The following is an 18840-nucleotide window of genomic DNA, read 5'->3' as shown; positions in this document are numbered from 1 at the left end:
CAGTATAGTTTAACACAGCAAAGGAAGTAATGCTCTTTTCACTCTTTTCTGACATGTAAGTTGTTGACTTTAGTTTGTCCACAATGTGTAAAGAAAAGTGCAATAAAGCAGCTGTGAGTCAGACATCATGGTGAAAGCAAGAAACAGGATTTCATGAATCATATGATATTTAACATGTATGGAGAAACTTTTTTTCAACAATCAGTTTTGTTTCTCCACTAAAAGTCCAGAGAGCGACTGATTCATTGAAAACCTCATGGTTGTCTCGATGACACGGCTCTCTCACTGTGAAAACAAAGACCTGACCGACATTCATTTTAGTTTGTGAAACCTAGCTGATATAATAAAGTTAAAAATCTATCAAACTGTGCCACAATAAAACACAACAGAGGACAATCTTGGAGTCAACATGGGAAGCCAAATGTAAATATGAACTGTCTTTATTAAAATGTCAGTAAAGAGTCAATGAAGAGTAATCTGTGTCCCTGTTGGAGATGGTCAGAGCATTTCCATAGAGAGCCACTTTGCATCAGCAGCACCATGCTCCAGTGCTCTGGGAGAGTTTATAGTCCTGAGAGTTGAAGACTGGATGACTGACAGCTGTCCCTCATGACAACAGAAGCCCCAGAAATCCTCCTCATCCAAACATGACTTTGAGCTCCATCCTCATCTGGACTCTCCTCTGCTTCACTCAGGGTGAGGAAAATCATTTTTCTGTGATGTGAAAATCATTTGGAGTGCAGCTGAGTTTCACCTCAACATCTCATGTCCAGTGTTTCTTCTCTCTCTTCAGGGTCTTTTGGACAAAATATTGTCTTGACTCAGCCAGCAGCCAAATCAGTCCAGATTGGTCAAACTGTCTCTATTGACTGTAAGGCCAATCCAGCAGTCCGTCAGTACTCTGGCTCACAGTATTTCCTGGCTTGGTACCAACAGAAACCTGGAGAAGCTCCTAAACTACTGATCTAAAGAAAATCAGATAGCTTTTCAGGAATTTCCTCCAGATTCACTGGAAGTGGAGGAGGGAATGGAGTCGACTTCACTCTGACCATCAGTGGAGTCCAGGCTGAAGATGCAGCAGTTTACTACTGTCAGAGTTACCACAGTGGTGATGTGTTCACACAGTGAAAAAGCGTTGTACAAAAACCTCCCTCAGTCAGACTGAACAGAAACTGAAGTGACTGCTGCAGCTGGAAGCTACTGCAGGGACTGATACAGTTCACTGAGGACACACACACACACACACACACACACACACACACATATAAAAGTTTAAAAGCCATTAATGATGCTTGTCTCTGACCTGAATCTTCAACCTCCAGAATGGACAAAAAGACTGAAGAGTTCTTTCTTTGGAGAGACAGGATTTGTTCCTCTACAGAAATCACAATCTGGTTCTACTTTCTGAAATAAGACTATCAGTGTGGCCCTCAAAAGAAAGCTAATGGTCAATATCAATGAACAGATATTTGTGATTTGAAACACGTCCAACTGCAAATAGCACAAATGAGAAAATTATTGCCTGAATTCATGTGAATCATCCTTGAAAAGCCCCATTTATAATTCTAAGATAATATGTTTTCACACATCCAGTATTGGAGATACCACTGTGTTTTGCATCGCCATCCACCAAAAGCCTCATCTAGACCTGTTTTGTATTATCTGATGAAGCAGAAATCCATAATATTGTGTTTTGTCCAAATCTCTTGCTGCTGATATGCATTTTAAGCAGCATGGAAAGTTACAAATGTTTTTCTCTGTCTCTGCACATGGGCTGCCCTCCAAACCTGAGGGAGAAAATTATTAGATTCAAATTATTTATTATTATCATTATTTATTTACTCTGTGATTTTTACATTTTCTTAGTTTGCTAGTATCTGACTCAACTCCTCCTAACAATCCAGTAATGGTTCACAGGCTTATTATTAACAGCTAAACCGCTACTTTTCTCCAGAAAGTCTCCCCAGTTCCAGTTTTCTCAGTAATAAGAGCAGCATCTGTCATAATCTTCTTAGGCAGAGATGAAGAAGACTCAAAAAATCAAAGTTCAATGTTTTTCCAGATTTTTTAGGGTCTACAGGAGGGACAGGTGTTGCAAATCAGCATCCACTACAAACACTATAATACTAATATTGAATATATATTTTCAGTTTGTCTGTATACATTGTATCAATCCCTATCAAATAAACCATGAATAAATCAATAATAATCTGAGGTTACATCTCCAAAGTATCTTTACTTTGTTTTCTTAAAAGTGGATCCTTTCTCAAACATCTGATAAACGGCCAAACAGCTGCAGAGTCGGTCCTCCCAGCTTCAGCCCTGGACAGGTTTCTAAATGACAGCAGATCTGAAAACTCAGCAGAACAACAGGAGCTGGATCTGTCTTTGATTGTGAAGATATGAGAGGGAACATGTTTGTCTGCAAGGAAGAAGGAAATCAAAAGGCCTTTAAAATTTAAACAGGGATTGAGGAGACAGTGTTAAACCTGTGGGGGGGCGCTAGTGGGTTTTCAACAGAATGTGGAACAAACAGTGAGCAGGGAAGTGTGCTGGTTCCACATGGACTGAAAAGCCAGTAATTCATCTGTTGTACAGAAACTGAGTCAGAGCAGAAGAGGAGAATGTGCTGGAAGACTGTAGAAGGAAACCTGAGCATCAGAAAATAAAGCCAAGCCACTGAAATACAGACAAGCAGCAAGAACAAGGAGACTGCTGAGGAAAATAACAATATGGAAAGCAGATCAGAGTAGTGACGGGAATTCCGGCTCTTTTTAGAGAACCGTCTCTTTTGGCTCGGCTCACTAAAAAGAGCCGGCTCTTTCAGCTCCCAAACGGCTCTTAAGATTTTTTTGTTGCTTAAATTAATTTATTACCAACAATAATGTAAAATTATGTGCAAAATGAATTACTAATGTAAAAAAAAAAAACATGTTATTTATTTTTTTTTATTTATATATGTTTATTATATAAATATGCCTTTATTTATTCACTCTATATAGTGCTACAAAAAATAAATTATAAAATACAAAACAAACTTTTAACTATTTACAGTTGATTTCAGTTGCTGTACACACTGCAGCAGCAACAGCAGCATCAACAGTTGCAGTAGACACACTTCACCTTCATCAATATCAGGTTCAGTTGCTTGTGTTTTTTCTTCCAAATTGCACTGATGGGTGGACAGTTCTCACGTGCCTGTGCAGGTTGTTTGTGGAGCGGCTCGATAAGATTTTTTTTCTTGCAGACCCTACACTCTGCCTTTCTATTGTCATTAAATTTGAAATGGGTCCAGATTGTACTCCTTTTGCTGCAGCTGTCACTCATTTTCTTAACTCCACCTTTCCAGCGCGTTCGTGTTGTCTCTTCTTGCGGCCCCTTGCTCTCTTTCTCTCTCGTCTCCCTCCCTTCTGTTCTCCTGTTTGTGTGTGTGTGTGTGTGTGTGTGTGTGTGTAACTGCCGCTCTGGGGTGAAGCGCTCAGTGCAGACATATAGGCTACGATTGGACACAGAGACGGTACCCCACATCTTGACCAATCACATGTGGCTTTCGCAGAAAAAATAACCAATCGGCTCCCGAAAAAAAAAAAAAAAATGGCTCCCAATCAGGAACCGGCTCCCGTCGTTCACTTCAAAGAGCCGGCTCTTAGAGCTGGTTCGTTCACGACCGACCCATCACTAGATCAGAGCATTTTACTGACATGGTGTGTGTGTGTGTGTGTATGTGTGTCTGTGTGTGTGTGTGTATCTGTGTGTGTGTGTGTGTGTGTGTGTGTGTGTATATCTGTGTGTGTGTGTGTGTGTGTGTGTGTGTCCTCAGTGAACTGTATCAGTCCCTGCACTAGCCTCCAGCTGCAGCAGTCACTTCAGTTTCTGTTCAGTCTGACTGAGGGAGGTTTTTGTATGACACTTTTTCACTGTGTGAACAGAAACTGACTGTTGATTTCATGGACACTCTGACAGTAGTAAACTGCTGCATCTTCAGCCTGGACTCCACTGATGGTCAGAGTGAAGTCACTCCCTGATCCACTGCCTGTAAAACGACCTGGAATCCCTGATTCTCGATTATTAGCATAGTAAATTAGCAGTTTAGGAGTTTCTCCATCTCTCTGTTGGTACCAGGCTAAAATATGGGTCCTTCCAGAAACATAAACATCCTGGCTGGTTTTACATGTGATGGTGACGGAGGCTCCCAGAGCAGCGCTCACTGCTCCAGGCTGAGTCACTGTGACCTGGCCTCTGGACTCTGAGGACACACAGACAAAAACACAAAGCAGCGTCATGCTTTTCTCCGCTTCATTTCAGAGGGACGGATCTTCATAGAGGAGAGGGCTTTGATTCTCTGGACTTTACCTGTCAAGCAGCAGCAGAGGAGAGTCCAGATGAGGATGGAGCTCAAAGTCATGTTTGGATGAGGAGGATTTCTGGGGCTTCTGTTGTCATGAAGGACAGCTGTCAGTCATCCAGTCTTCAACTCTCAGGACTATAAACTCTCCCAGAGCACTGGAGCATGGTGCTGCTGATGCAAAGTGGCTCTCTATGGAAATGCTCTGACTGTGTGACTCCAATAGGGACTTGGTACATTCTCTTCATGCTTTTTCCAAATTTCAAATTAATCACATTTTGTTCATGTAGACATTATAGTTTAAATCTCTTGACAAAGACTTTCTCTTTGTCTCAGACTGAGAAAGTAAACAAATGCAGGCACACAATAAGAGAAACAATTTGTTCCATAAACCACTTTAATGCAATGTCAAGTCAAGTAATGCTGAAAAAAAATAACAACAATAATTATAAGGATAATGATGACAATGATATTATGGAGATAAATCCACATGTTGCCACTGTAGGAGTTACTGATCTAGAAAGACTTTTAACATTGAAATCTAATTATTTTAAGTTTTTTGTTTGTTTGTTTTCTTTATGTAATGACGACAAGTCTTTGCCATAGTAAATTGTCTCTTATGATGTTGGCTTAGTCATCAAAATCCTTTTTATAATACATTTGTAATAATGAAATTCCTATGCTTCAATTAGATGAGTAAAAAATGTCCATGCTCTCCTGTCACCTGGCTGTTCTAACGGTTTCTGAGTTCAGAAAAGGAAGTGAAAGAAACCTGGAAGAAACCTCTCTCTCTCTCTCTCTCTCTCTCTCTCTCTCTCTCTCTCTCTCTCTCTCTGTCTCATTTGACATGATGACCTTGATAGTTTTATACTCTTCATCGCTGCTTTCATTTGCTGGACCAGAACTGCTGTCATAGCCCTTGCAAATAGTCTTGTACAGATACACATACATGGAAACACTATTTCAGTCATGTTTGAATGGAAAACGTGCACAGTGATCACTTGTCACCAAAACTCTGCCACCTTGAAGACTTCTGGTTTACTGCAGTTTGTTGTGTCTTCAGAAAGTATGCTGTGGTCTTTTGTCATCTAGAAACCTAAGAAAATAAATTTCAGGATAACAAAAAAGAGGAGGATATCATCAGCATAAAGGAATATAACATGACTTTGATCTCTGGTTTTGACGCATGAGAAACAAATATACATGTCTCTTCTACACAAGACTTAAGCAATGAGGTAAACTAAAATGTCAACAATTGGGTCGGCATCAGGGCAGCTCACTTTGCTCCATGTTGTTGTGCTTGTAATGTTTCTGATTGGGCTTCTTCACTGGAACTGTCCTCTTCATTTGGGGGAACTTTCAGCTTGTTGAGGTGGGAGGTGGCTGTTTGAAGCTCAGAGGGAAAACTGCCATTGACACTATCAACAAGATCATATGTTCTCATTAACCATGTGTAGGTGTCACAGGGTTGTGTGTGTGTGTGTGTGTGTGTATGTGTGTGTGTGTCAGGGGGCTAGGTCTAAGTTTTCCCTTGTGAGAATGTGGTGGTGGTGGGGATTGTTGATTGCGGGACACCTGGGCAGTCAAAGGTGAGGAACGATTGGCCCACGGGGGAAGAGTGGGTTCTTTTTTCAGGGTTTTGTTTGCTTTGCAGGAAGAGATGTGGCGACGAGCACAAAGCAGCACGCGGCCGCCCGGTGAGCCTGGAGAAGACGAGACGGGCAAGAGTCTGGTGCAGCCACTGCTGAAGAGCCGGCGTGGGTCCAAAGAGAGGCCGTCTAGCCGAGGAGCGCCGGCGTCGTAGCCACCAGTGGAGGGGGAGATGAGAAGAGGCGCTGTGGGATCTGTGGAGGGGTGACGTACGCTTCATCCCTCCTCCCAGCTAAGTACCTCTCTTCATTGCACTGCTGATGTCGGAGTAGTCTAAATTAACTATATTATGCAGCTAACAGGCTATAATTGCTCGAGAGACGTGGGGACTGTTTTGTAGTGTGCATGCTTTATTTGTGAATTTCGCGCCGGTGCCTTAAGTGGACTTGCTTGTAGTGTTGTAGTGAAAACCACCTAGACCCACGGTACTCGTTCTAAGCCATAGCCCGAGTACAACAGCGTAGACTCGAGTAGCCACTGGGCTACAAAAAGGAACCGTCCACCCCTGAATGTAGCCATTTTTTTTTGCAGGCTGCCCTTTGCCACCGGACCCGCGGACGTGAGCGACAAGGACACCACCCCCAGTGAAGCCTGGACACTCAGCACCAGCATTTTAGACCTTGGCTTTTACTTGGACTGCAGGCCTGGACTCTTTTTAACCATTTTAACCTTTTTATTGTGAATAAACAACTTTGATTTTAGCTATTGGTTATTGTCTGTGTGCTGATAATGACAGAGGGCTCTTCAGTGGGACAGCATTAGAGTTCAAGGTTTTTAACCCCCGTTACATATATATGTGTGTGTGTGTGTGTGTGTGTGTGCGTGTGTGTGTGTGTCCTCAGTGAACTGTATCAGTCCCTGCAGTAGCTTCCAGCTGCAGCAGTCACTTCAGTTTCTGTTCAGTCTGACTGAGGAAGGTTTTTGTACGACGCTTTTTCACTGTGTGAACACTCCACCACTGTGGTAACTCTGGCAGTAGTAAACTGCTGCATCTTCAGCCTGGACTCCACTGATGGTCAGAGCGAAATCACGCCCTGATCCACTGCCTGTAAAACGACCTGGAATCCCTGATGCTCGAGTATTAGCCTCATAAATGAGCAGTTTAGGAGTTTCTCCATCTTTCTGTTGGTACCAGCACATACACGGGTTCCCGTAACAAGTTCCAACATCCTGGCTGGTTTTACATGTGATGGTGGCGGAGGCTCCCAGAGCAGCGCTCACTGCTCCAGGCTGAGTCACTGTGACCTGGCCTCTGGACTCTGAGGACACACAGACAAAAACACAAAGCAGCGTCATGCTTTTCTCCGCTTCATTTCAGAGGGACGGATCTTCATAGAGGAGAGGACTTTGATTCTCTGGACTTTACCTGTCAAGCAGCAGCAGAGGAGAGTCCAGATGAGGATGGAGCTCAAAGTCATGTTTGGATGAGGAGGATTTCTGGGGCTTCTGTTGTCATGAAGGACAGCTGTCAGTCATCCAGTCTTCAACTCTCAGGACTATAAACTCTCCCAGAGCACTGGAGCATGGTGCTGCTGATGCAAAGTGGCTCTCTAAGGAAATGCTCTGACCCACTCCAACAGGGACTCACATTACTCTCATCAGGATGTTTTTATATTGATATTAGTTTACTATGTACCTGATGGTTTCTTTTCAAAATGTCCAAAATAACCCATCACAGTTGTGTAGATTTATTTTGACCTTTCTTTCAACAAAACCAAAAGCCAAATTGTACCTGAAAATGCATTAAAAATCTGGTCTTCTTCTATTTTACTTCCTCTTCTTGAAATTCAATAAAATCTTAACTAATACTACTACTACTAATAATAAATTATATATACTAATAAGTAAATTTGCCTCTTTTATTTCCAATATAATGTAAACTATTTATATTCATTTAATCTTTCTATGCTGATGCACACACACACACACACACACACACACACACACAGAGTGCTGGGAGCACTGACTATTTAAATGATCCTCATGTACATGAGATTAATAAAAGGTCTTAATAAAAGTATGGGGGTGTTGTCATCCTGGAAGAGAGCACTCCCACACTCTCATCAGTGCAGAAAATATATTTATTGCACACTTGATTTCAATGGCATTTTTATTCATCTATTTTTCGTTCACATTTAACATTGAAATTTTTCCATTGTAATTCATTGTGATGTTTTTGTCATTTACTCTGTCTTGAGAAGTCTTATGTACTCAGTATGCTTTGATTTATTAATGTCAGAAAAATATTTCCATCTGCTCTGAACTGATCCTCCTGATGTGCCTTCAAGAGGAAAACCTGAACTTCATAATTATATCACATGATTGGGTTTGGACCTTGTCAGCTTGAAATAGATTCAAAACATTGTGAGAAGAGTTGGGTGCTTCCGGTTGGAAAAATAAAATGCAATAAAATGCAAAATAAAGTATTTTAGGTGAGGGTAGTAATGGAAAAAAAAAACATATATATGTATGTACGTATGTATGTGTGAATGTGAGTATAGGTATGGGACAAAGTGTTTCATAGAAAAGGTCTAGAGTCTATTTCTTCAATTAAGACAGGAAATGTCATGGCATCAAATTTAAAAATCCATAAAGTCTCTGTCTGGAGAAGTTTCTGGAGGCGATCACCCCCTCTTGTGGTCAAGGGGATATGTTCAATCCCCTCTACTCTGAGCAGGGACTCATTGCTGTTGTGGGATTCATAAAAGTGCCTGGCCATGGGGTAGTCCGGGTTATTTGTTCTGATGGTGTATTTGTGTTCACTGAGGCGATCCTTGAGTCTGTGTTTAGTGCAGCCGATGTGAAAACATCCACAGGGGCAGGTGAGGCGATCTACAATAAAGGTGGTATTGCAGTTGAAGAAGTGTCTGTGTTGGTAGGTATGGTTTGTTCTCGGGTCCATGAATGTTTGTGTGTGTGTGATGTTGTTACAGTGATTGCAGCTACCACACCTGCAGTTGCCCCTTGGTCTCCTGAGCCAAGATTGTTTCTGGTCTGCAGGCAGAGAACTGTGGACGAGTTTGTCCCTGATGGATGGGGCTTTTCTGTAGGAGGTAATGGGGGTGGTGAGTGTGCTGTCACAGGTGATGATGTTCCAGTTAGATTTAATGATGTTGTTGATCTGAGGTGCCAAAGTGCTGTCTGTGGTGGTGAAACAGACCTTGTTGGTGTTTTCTCTAGCTGGCTTGGTGCCATGCAGCATGGAGTGTCTGTCCAGTGTGGTGGCTTTCCGGCGTGCCTCTGAGATGATGCTGGGTTGTTTGCGTTCAGTGAATCTCTCTGCCATGTTGTGAGACCGTGCCATGAAATCCTGATCTTGATCACAAATGTGTCTGAGACGTAAGAATTGGCCCTGTGGAATGTTTTTCTTTAAGTGAGGAGGATGGAAGCTGTCAGCGTGTAGGATGGTGTTGCTGTCTGTGGCTTTCCTGTAGATGGAGGTGTGCAGCTGTTGGTCCTCTCCTATAAAGATAGTGAGGTCAAGGAAGTTGATTTTGTCTTTTGAGTGTTATAGGGACAATTTGATATTGTTACTGATCGAAATCATATAATTATGGAAATGTAGAACTTCCGATTCCCTGCCTTTCCAGATGAAAATGATCATGTTCATGTTAGTTGAGGAAATGTTCCATGGCATGGAGACCCTCTGTGTGTACAATGTTGGAGAAAAGAGATTGTTTGTCACAGGTGGCCAGAAAATCATATTGGATGGTTTTGAGGGAATCTGTTTTCTTCAGAACCTGATTGGTGTCCTTGATGTAGGACGGGAGTGATGGGACCAGGGGTTTTATGAAGTAGTCGATATACTGGGAGGCTGGTTCAGTCAGGGAGCCATTGGCTGAAATGACAGGCCTGCCGGGCGGGTTGTCTTTCGGTTCCTTGTGGACATTTGGCAAAAGGTAAAAGGCAGCGATTGTGGGATGTTCACAGAAGGACACTAACAAACAAACAAACACACACACATGCCCTCACACACACGAGTGACACTGAGCCAGCAAGCTTTTTTCATCTTCTTAGAGATTCAAAACATTGCCTACAGATGCAGTTTTATATTTTAAGGATGAAAAATTATCAAGTGTTTAATGTACACTAAATTATTATATGTTTAGTGTGTTGATTTTAATTTGTTGTATTTTCGTGAGCTGCTTTCCCCTGTTTTGGCTCTGAATCTTTTAGTGGTACAAAGTACTGGACTGTATCAGCCACTTTCACCTCTGGATGTCCTGTGTAGACACTCTGAGTCAAAAAACCTTTTCACAATTGGCACATGAAGCTCAGAGCTCACTACCATTGTTTTAAATGGAGGATTTCAGTGAGGACAGTTAGAGATCACACCACGAACAGAAACATGTGTCCTCTGCATTTGGGGGAACTTTTTGAGGTTAGAGGTGGCTGTATGTGACACTAAAATTCACAAAATGTTAAATTATTTAAATTGCCACAACTGTGTGTGTGTGTGTGTGTGTGTGTGTGTGTCCTCAGTGAACTGTATCAATCCCTGCAGTAGCTTCCAGCTGCAGCAGTCACTTCAGTTTCTGTTCAGTCTGACTGAGGGAGGTTTTTGTACGACGCTTTTTCACTGTGTGAACACAGCTTGACTGTTGATTTCATGGTAACTCTGACAGTAGTAAACTGCTGCATCTTCAGCCTGGACTCCACTGATGGTCAGAGTGAAGTCACTCCCTGATCCACTGCCTGTAAAACGACCTGGAATCCCTGATGCTCGACGATTGGCATAGTAAATGAGGAGTTTATGAGTTTCTCCATCTCTCTGTTGGTACCAAGATAAAACATGGGTGCTTCCAGAAGCATAAACATTCTGGCTGGTTTTACATGTGATGGTGACGGAGGCTCCCGGAGCAGCCCTCACTGCTCCAGGCTGAGTCACTGTGACCTGGCCTCTGGACTCTGAGGACACACAGACAAAAACACAAAGCAGCGTCATGCATTTCTCCGCTTCATTTCAGAGGGACAGATCTTCATAGAGGAGAGGACTTTGATTCTCTGGACTTTACCTGTCAAGCAGCAGCAGAGGAGAGTCCAGATGAGGATGGAGCTCAAAGTCATGTTTGGATGAAGAGGATTTCTGGGGCTTCTGTTGTCATGAAGGACAGCTGTCAGTCATCCAGTCTTCAACTCTCAGGACTATAAAGTCTCCCAGAGCACTGGAGCATGGTGCTGCTGATGCAAAGTGGCTCTCTATGGAAATGCTCTGACCCACTCCAACAGGGACACACATTACTCTCATCAGGACGTTCATCAATGGATAATTTTCAATAAACTCCTGATAAATAATATTCCTAAGTTATATTTCCATTGGTTTAGTTTGATGATTCTAAATATGTTTCCAAGATGGTTTTATATGTGATAACTGATGTCTTCCAAAGCTCTTAATAAAGACTAAAGACGATGGAAATGGATCATAGAAAATAAAGATTTTCTTTGATCAAAATTTCAACAGCCTGCTGTAGTAGAAGCAGAATATATTCAGTTGGTGCATGTTTTCAGTTGTGAAACCTGGTTGTTGGTGTCGTTCAGTGGCAAATACAACTACAGTAAACCATTGTGAGATGTTGGTTTCAGCACACACACAAAAAAAAATGTTGATAATAAAGACTAAATGGCCTCACATTCTTGCCCCAGTGCGTAAATGTCAACTACATTTTTCAGTGGGTAAGTAAAACCTTGGTACTTTGAAGGTCATGTGGCTCTCAACCTTTATTTTTAACAGTGAAACTTTTCTGTTGCCATGGTTGAGCAGTGATGCCTGTCTGGTGCCGCGGTTACTGAGCTCAGAGAGGGAGGAGAAACCTTAAAGACCAGTTTCATCAAATCTCTCCCACTGCTGAATCATCTGAGAAAGATCCTCAGAACCAGCAGCCTCGGGTTCGAACCCAAGCACAGGCCGTTTCCTGTCTCTCTCTACGGTGCCTATCAAATAAAGCAGAAAGGCAAAAAAAAAAAAAAAAAAAAAAAAAAGTGAGAAAGTCCATGCAGGGAGATGGACAGGGAGGATGGACGTCAATGCATGTCAAAGGACCTTCACACGAGTTCCATTCCCGTTTCCAGTGAGATCTTTCATTTGTGACCGAGACTGTGCCCATTGAAAAAAAAAAAAAAAAAAAAAAAAAAATTACATAAATAGTCAAGCAACAGAAAAAAAAAAATGATTTTGTGGTACAAAACAAACATGCAAAAACATGTGTGGGTATGTGCAAATTGTGCAGCTTCTTACAGCGGCGCCATTCAGATGCAGTTGTCAGAGGCAAAGCATTGTCAGGTGTTTTACTGCCACCTAGTGGTTCAGTTGGAGACTGCATTGAACTTGTTGGTTCCCTACAGCAATGACAATAATTAGATTTCATTATAAAACTGCCATTATTATAGTCCTCGAGTGATCCATAACCAATAATGGTGTGACACTTTATCTTTGATGTTTTTGTTTAGTATTACTGTCCAAAACCGCTGGTGCTACTACTACTACTACTACTACTACTATTACTCCTACTACTATTACTCCTACTACTACTACCTCTACTACTGCCACCTCCACTACAACTGCTACCTCTACTACCACCTCCACCACTACTACTACCACTACTACTACATCTTCCACCACTACTACTACCTCTACTATCACTACTACAACTACCACTAGTACTACTACCACTATTAGTACCTGCTGCCACCAGCACTACTACTACTACCACTACTACTTCTACCTCTACCACTACCACTACGATTACTACTACCACCCCCACTACTACTACTACTACTACTACTACCACAACTACCACCACTACTACTTCCACTACTACCACTACTACTTCTACCTCTACCACTGCAACCACTACTGCTACTACCACTACAACCTCTCTCTCTTCTACTACTACCATCACTTCTACCACTAGTAGTACTACTACAACCACTGTTACTGCCACCATCACTACCACTACCAGTCCTGCTACTACTACTACTACTAGGCTACTACTACCACTGCTGCTGTGGCACCTTCTGCTACTGCTGCCTCTGCTATTACTGCTGCCTCTGCTATTACTGCTGCTGCTACTGCAAAAAAGCACTACATGTACTACAACTACTTATGATAATATTTGTGCTCTCACTACTGAGCTTCAGTTCTACTAGTTTTCTAATAGTACTCGTAGTATGACCAGTGTGTTAGTACCTGGTGGGGAGAGCAGCTCTGATTCCAGCAGAGTTTGAAACCAGAAACAAACACTTGTGCTGCACACTGTATATTGTCACTGATTATTAATAGTACTTCTGGGAGTATTAAGTAGTATCAACACAGTACTGGTGTTTTATATCTTTGACCAGAGCTTCTCAACCTTTTTGGTGCGTGACCTCCTGAAGAGTGGCGCCTTTTTCAGGTTGTTTTATCGCTGAATTTTTAGGGGAGGCCTAAACATCATCCAAACTTTACACTTGTGGATACCTGTGTGTGTGTGTGTGTGTGTTTACAACATGTAGGACAAAACTTTATTGCAACCTGCTGTCCAGCAGACAGAAAAAACAAAAGCCACGAGTGTTTTTCATTTCTACGATCAGTGTATAGTTGGTGCTCATTGAAACGATGGTGTGTGTGTGTCGTGTATTGACGCAAAAACACGACTTTTCAAAAGAAATAACAGGATAACAGAATGCTGTTTTACTGATTAACTCGAGATCTTGAGAAAACATAATGAAACCCAAAAAAGTGTTTCTCTGTCCCCTCCCTCTCACAGGACCAGACAGGCTGTTTCATTAATTATTACCAAGGGAAACTGATTAAATGGCCTTACATGGCCTTTTAGGGCTTCAGTTGTTCTGGATTCATAACCAACTGCTACCATTAAACTGACTAACTGAGTCTTTAGCGACTCCGGTGTGAATAATGGTAGTAGGTTAGGGTGACATGCACTGTTGTTTTTTGTAATTTTTAATGCAGCATATTGGTGACTTATGAAGGGTATGGGACACAACGCAGTCACTGTATGAATGTATGAATGTAAAGTGTAAGTTTGACCTCTTCGGGTTTCGTGCCTTAGAACGCGCCTCAGCCGTTGTAAAATCACTGTAACCCACAAACTTGTAACCCATAAATCTTGGGACATGTTTTTGTTGTGATTGTCGGTGTTGACTGATTTTGAGTATATGAAGAGGAATAAATCATATTTTCAATAGTCTGCATTATTGATCTTGTGTTTTGTGAATTTACCACATTGTATATTTGCACTTTCTCTGTGTACTTCACTTACAGCAGGCGAATCACTGAGAAGTAGAATTGCTAAAAGTGTTTTAAGTTAAACACAGCTGTGTGTAACTGCTTCAAACATAATTAAGCCTTATGAAATGTGTGTGTTTCATATGGTAACATAAGATGGTTTTTATAAATTAGTGTATAAATTTTATTTTTAATTTTTAAATGTACCTCAGAATGCACAAGATTTGAGGTATGTAGGGTTTTGAAAATCTGGGCCCTATTTTGAAAATCGTGATTAAGCAATCATACAAAACTGTAAACTCTTATGGTTTCCACTCCTTTTTGTTGAAGACCTTTCAAGATGCGTTAGAAGGCTCACAAAGAAACAGACACTTCTCTGTTTTCATGATGAGCTTTTTGATGAGATTTCATTGTGCAGCAATCCTGTAATGGTGCTATCATCAAATTTCTAAATTCTCCCTACCAACCCAGTCCTATATATGTCATTGTGTGCTTTGTGTGTGCTTGTGTACTTTGTGTGTGTGTGGGTGTGTATGTGTGTGCGCTTGTGTGCGCTTGTGTACTTTGTGTACTTTGTGTGTGTGTGTGTGTGTGTGTGTGTGTCCTCAGTGAACTGTATCAGTCCCTGCAGTAGCTTCCAGCTGCAGCAGTCACTTCTGTTCAGTCTGACTGAGGGAGGTTTTTGTACAACGCTTTTTCACTGTGTGAACACTCCACCACTGTGGTAACTTTGACAGTAGTAAACTGCTGCATCTTCAGCCTGGACTCCACTGATGGTCAGAGTGAAGTCGACTCCATTCCCTCTTCCACTTCCAGTGAATCTGGAGGAAATTCCTGATAATCTCTCTGATGTTAGTCTGATCAGTAGTTTAGGAGTTTCTCCAGGTTTTTGTTGGTACCAAGCCAGGTAATACTGTGAGCCAGAGTAGTGATAAACTGTTGGATTGGCCTTACAGTCAATAGAGACAGTTTGACCAATCTGTACTGATTTAGCTGCTGGCTGAGTCAAGACAACATTTTGTCCAAAAGACCCTGAAGAGAGAGAAGAAACACTGGACATGAGATGTTGAGGTGAAACTCAGCTGCACTCCAAATGATTTTCACATCACAGAAAAATGATTTTCCTCACCCTGAGTGAAGCAGAGGAGAGTCCAGATGAGGATGGAGCTCAAAGTCATGTTTGGATGAGGAGGATTTCTGGGGCTTCTGTTGTCATGAAGGACAGCTGTCAGTCATCCAGTCTTCAACTCTCAGGACTATAAACTCTCCCAGAGCACTGGAGCATGGTGCTGCTGATGCAAAGTGGCTCTCTATGGAAATGCTCTGACCCACTCCAACAGGGACACACATTACTCTCATCAGGCTGTTAATCAATGGATCGATTTAATCAGTTTAACAAAATGTTGATCGAGCTGTTTATTTATCTTGATATGTATAACATTTTCCCCCAAGAATTTCTTCTCTGTTGTTTTATTGTGGTAGAATTTGATTGATTTTTGCTGTGGCTGACTGAAGAATGTTTCCTGTTATCATGTCACTGCTGTACAACTTTTATAACACAGAAATCAAAGCTTGATGAATAGAAAAAGTCAGTTTATAGCAAGAGGGTACATCTTTCATCATTTATCTTCACTAGTGAAACTTGTCTGTTGCCATGGTTCAGCAGTGATGCCTATCTGTTGCCAAGGTCACTGAAGTCGGAGGGAAATGAAAAACTGAAGATTCCCCTTTTGAACATTAAAACAAGTTTGCAATGGTGAGGGGAAAATATACCAGGATCCAAAATAAAAAGCAGGGTGTCATCAGCATACAGGGATTTAACATAAAAGGGATCTTTACAAACCACTGAAGACCTGAACCAAGTGGTGACAGTGGACACCCTTCATGTGTCCCCATTTCAAATAGACGCTTGAAGACTTTGACTATTTTCTGAATATGAATACCTGTTGTGTACAATATAGTACTTTTATCCATTTTATCAAGGCTGCTCTAAAAAAACTTAAGCAAAGTAAATGATTGAAAGTGTGTGCTTGTGTTTGGACTGAATCAGTCATCACAGTCTTGAAGGTCGAGAAGGAACAGCTCAGTGGATGGAAAACAGACTTTAAGAAGGTCAGAGGTCAAACATAAACACAGCTGAACACATACAAACAAGGCAAAGAATATTTATCTGTGAATTTTAGAGAATCTAAAATAGTTAAAGTAGTTTAAATCAGGTATGATCAACTAAGACCGTGAGAAAATATTCTGAGATGTTCATCATGTTTACACTAAAATATGCATTTAAATCTTATTATTGACATGACATCGTCTCACTCAGTGTCGACAAAATATGAAGATGTTTGATTTGTTTGCAGGAATAATACATGGTATTTAAAAGTATTAAAGCTAAAGAGTTTTTCTATGTGTGAAAACACTCTGGGTGTCACATCTCCTGGTTTTTGATCAGTTTTGTCTGTTTCTCTTTTGTTCACCAGTCATCTCCTGACTCTATTTTTGTGTTTGCCTTTTGTGTCTGTTGGTTGTGTTTGTCTCCCTGCACTTCCTGTATTCCCAGCCCTCCTTGTGTCAGTCCTGTCATCTGCCTCACCTCTCCTGCTCTCCCCTGTCTCCACCTTCCTGCACCAAACCTCATCCAGTCATCTGTCACCTCACCTGCTCACCTGTCTCCACATGTCCAGCTCCGCCTTTCAGCACCACTCTTCTTCCAATCATCTAATCTGCTAACTAACCCAGCAGTATTAATCCTGGTCAGTTCTCTGTAATCTTTGCCAGTTTGTCACAGTGGTTTCACATACAGGTTGTATGTGTGAACAAGTTGTGGAAAGGCAACTTTTTGGAAGGCAGCTGCTGGTGGGAGGAGGCTGTTTGAAGTTCAGAGGGTAAACTGGTAGAGACATTATGAACAAGATTATAACGTCTCATCTACAAAGTGCTGTGTGTGTGTGTGTGTGTGTGTGTGTGTGTGTGTGTCCTCAGTGAACTGTATCAGTCCCTGCAGTAGCTTCCAGCTGCAGCAGTCACTTCAGTTTCTGTTTAGTCTGACTGAGGGAGGTTTTTGTACGACGCTTTTTCACTGTGTGAACAGAAACTGACTGTTGATATAGTGGACACTCTGACAGTAGTAAACTGCTGCATCTTCAGCCTGGACTCCACTGATGGTCAGAGTGAAGTCACTCCCTGATCCACTGCCTGTAAAACGATCTGGAATCCCTGATTCTCGAGTATTAACATAGTAAATGAGCAGCTTAGGAGCTTCTCCATCTCTCTGTTGATACCAAGAAAGAAGGTCTACATTAACTTCATTACCATCATCATCAAAGTCAGTACCAACATAAACATCCTGGCTGGTTTTACATGTGATGGTGGCGGAGGCTCCCAGAGCAGCCCTCCCTGCTCCAGGCTGAGTCACTGTGACCTGGCCTCTGGACTCTGAGGACACACAGACAAAAACACAAAGCAGCGTCATGCTTTTCTCCGCTTCATTTCAGAGGGACGGATCTTCATAGAGGAGAGGACTTTGATTCTCTGGACTTTACCTGTCAAGCAGCAGCAGAGGAGAGTCCAGATGAGGATGGAGCTCAAAGTCATGTTTGGATGAGGAGGATTTCTGGGGCTTCTGTTGTCATGAAGGACAGCTGTCAGTCATCCAGTCTTCAACTCTCAGGACTATAAACTCTCCCAGAGCACTGGAGCATGGTGCTGCTGATGCAAAGTGGCTCTCTATGGAAATGCTCTGACCCACTCCAACAGGGACACACATTACTCTCATCAGGATGTTTTGTAAATGTGTAAATTAATTAATTAATATTATATCTGATGGCTTCTTTTTAATTAATGTACTTTAACTTTGACTTTTCTTTCAAGAAATTAAAAAAAGTACTTTAAAATGTTTTAAAAATCTGATTTTCCTCTATTTTATCCACACTTTTTGAAATAAAATACTATATATAGAAAAGAAAGCTTTTAAATATTGTCAAATATTTCCTCTATTCATTTCCAGTTTAATGTAAAGGATTTCAGTTCATATCATGTTTATGTGCTGATGTGCATGAGAGGCTTCTTAAAGGGAAGTGAAACAGTGTGTGAGTGAGTGACTGCTGGAGCATAAAAACCATCTGACAGAAACTCCTTAAAGCCTGATGCTTCAGGAGCATCAGCTTCTTCTCCAAGCAGCTGACTGCTGCTCCAAGCCTCATCCAGACGGCCCAAAATGTCTCTGCTCTATAGAGGCCTCCAACATCAGGAGTCCGTTTTGCCTTCCCATCATCTTTCTCTCAACACTGCTTCTTCTCTCCATTTCTATCAACATTATTCCCTGAGGTTGACACCACCCACATAACGCCCACACACTCAAGCCAAGTTTCTGCTGGTCTCCTTCACTTTTCTCACATCTTCCATATTCAGAGCCTCAACCATAGACTTCCACCTGTCTGCTTCCCCCTGCATATTCCACCTGTTGTTCTCCTCACAATGTTCTGGCCTTCTCACTGAAATGGACAGAGACCAATCAAACCCACCCACCTCATGTTTATTCATCAGATGTATCCGTCTCTCAGTGCATCTGAAAGCCTGGCAAACTGCCTCTCCCTTTAAAGATCTGAGATTCCTGCTCTTTCTG

At 41.8% G+C, this 18840-nt stretch overlaps 2 gene segments (V, D, J or C); one reads left to right on the top strand and one right to left on the bottom strand.

The window, feature by feature from the left end:
• Positions 1–18840, bottom strand: part of LOC115367352 (Ig kappa chain V-III region MOPC 63-like) — a 36742-nt gene that overhangs the window by 8628 nt on the left and 9274 nt on the right. The window contains 2 exon segments of the V gene segment in view: positions 6492–6500; positions 12742–12755. Of these exon segments, the coding sequence occupies positions 6492–6500; positions 12742–12755 (23 nt within the window).
• Positions 1–18840, top strand: part of LOC115367349 (Ig kappa chain V-III region MOPC 63-like) — a 34903-nt gene that overhangs the window by 11266 nt on the left and 4797 nt on the right.

This window comes from Myripristis murdjan, chromosome 11 (assembly GCF_902150065.1).
Source record: "Myripristis murdjan chromosome 11, fMyrMur1.1, whole genome shotgun sequence".
Lineage (NCBI taxonomy): Eukaryota > Metazoa > Chordata > Actinopteri > Holocentriformes > Holocentridae > Myripristis > Myripristis murdjan.
The sequence above is the reverse complement of the archived record's forward strand: the minus strand, read 5'-3'. Positions and strand labels throughout refer to the sequence as shown.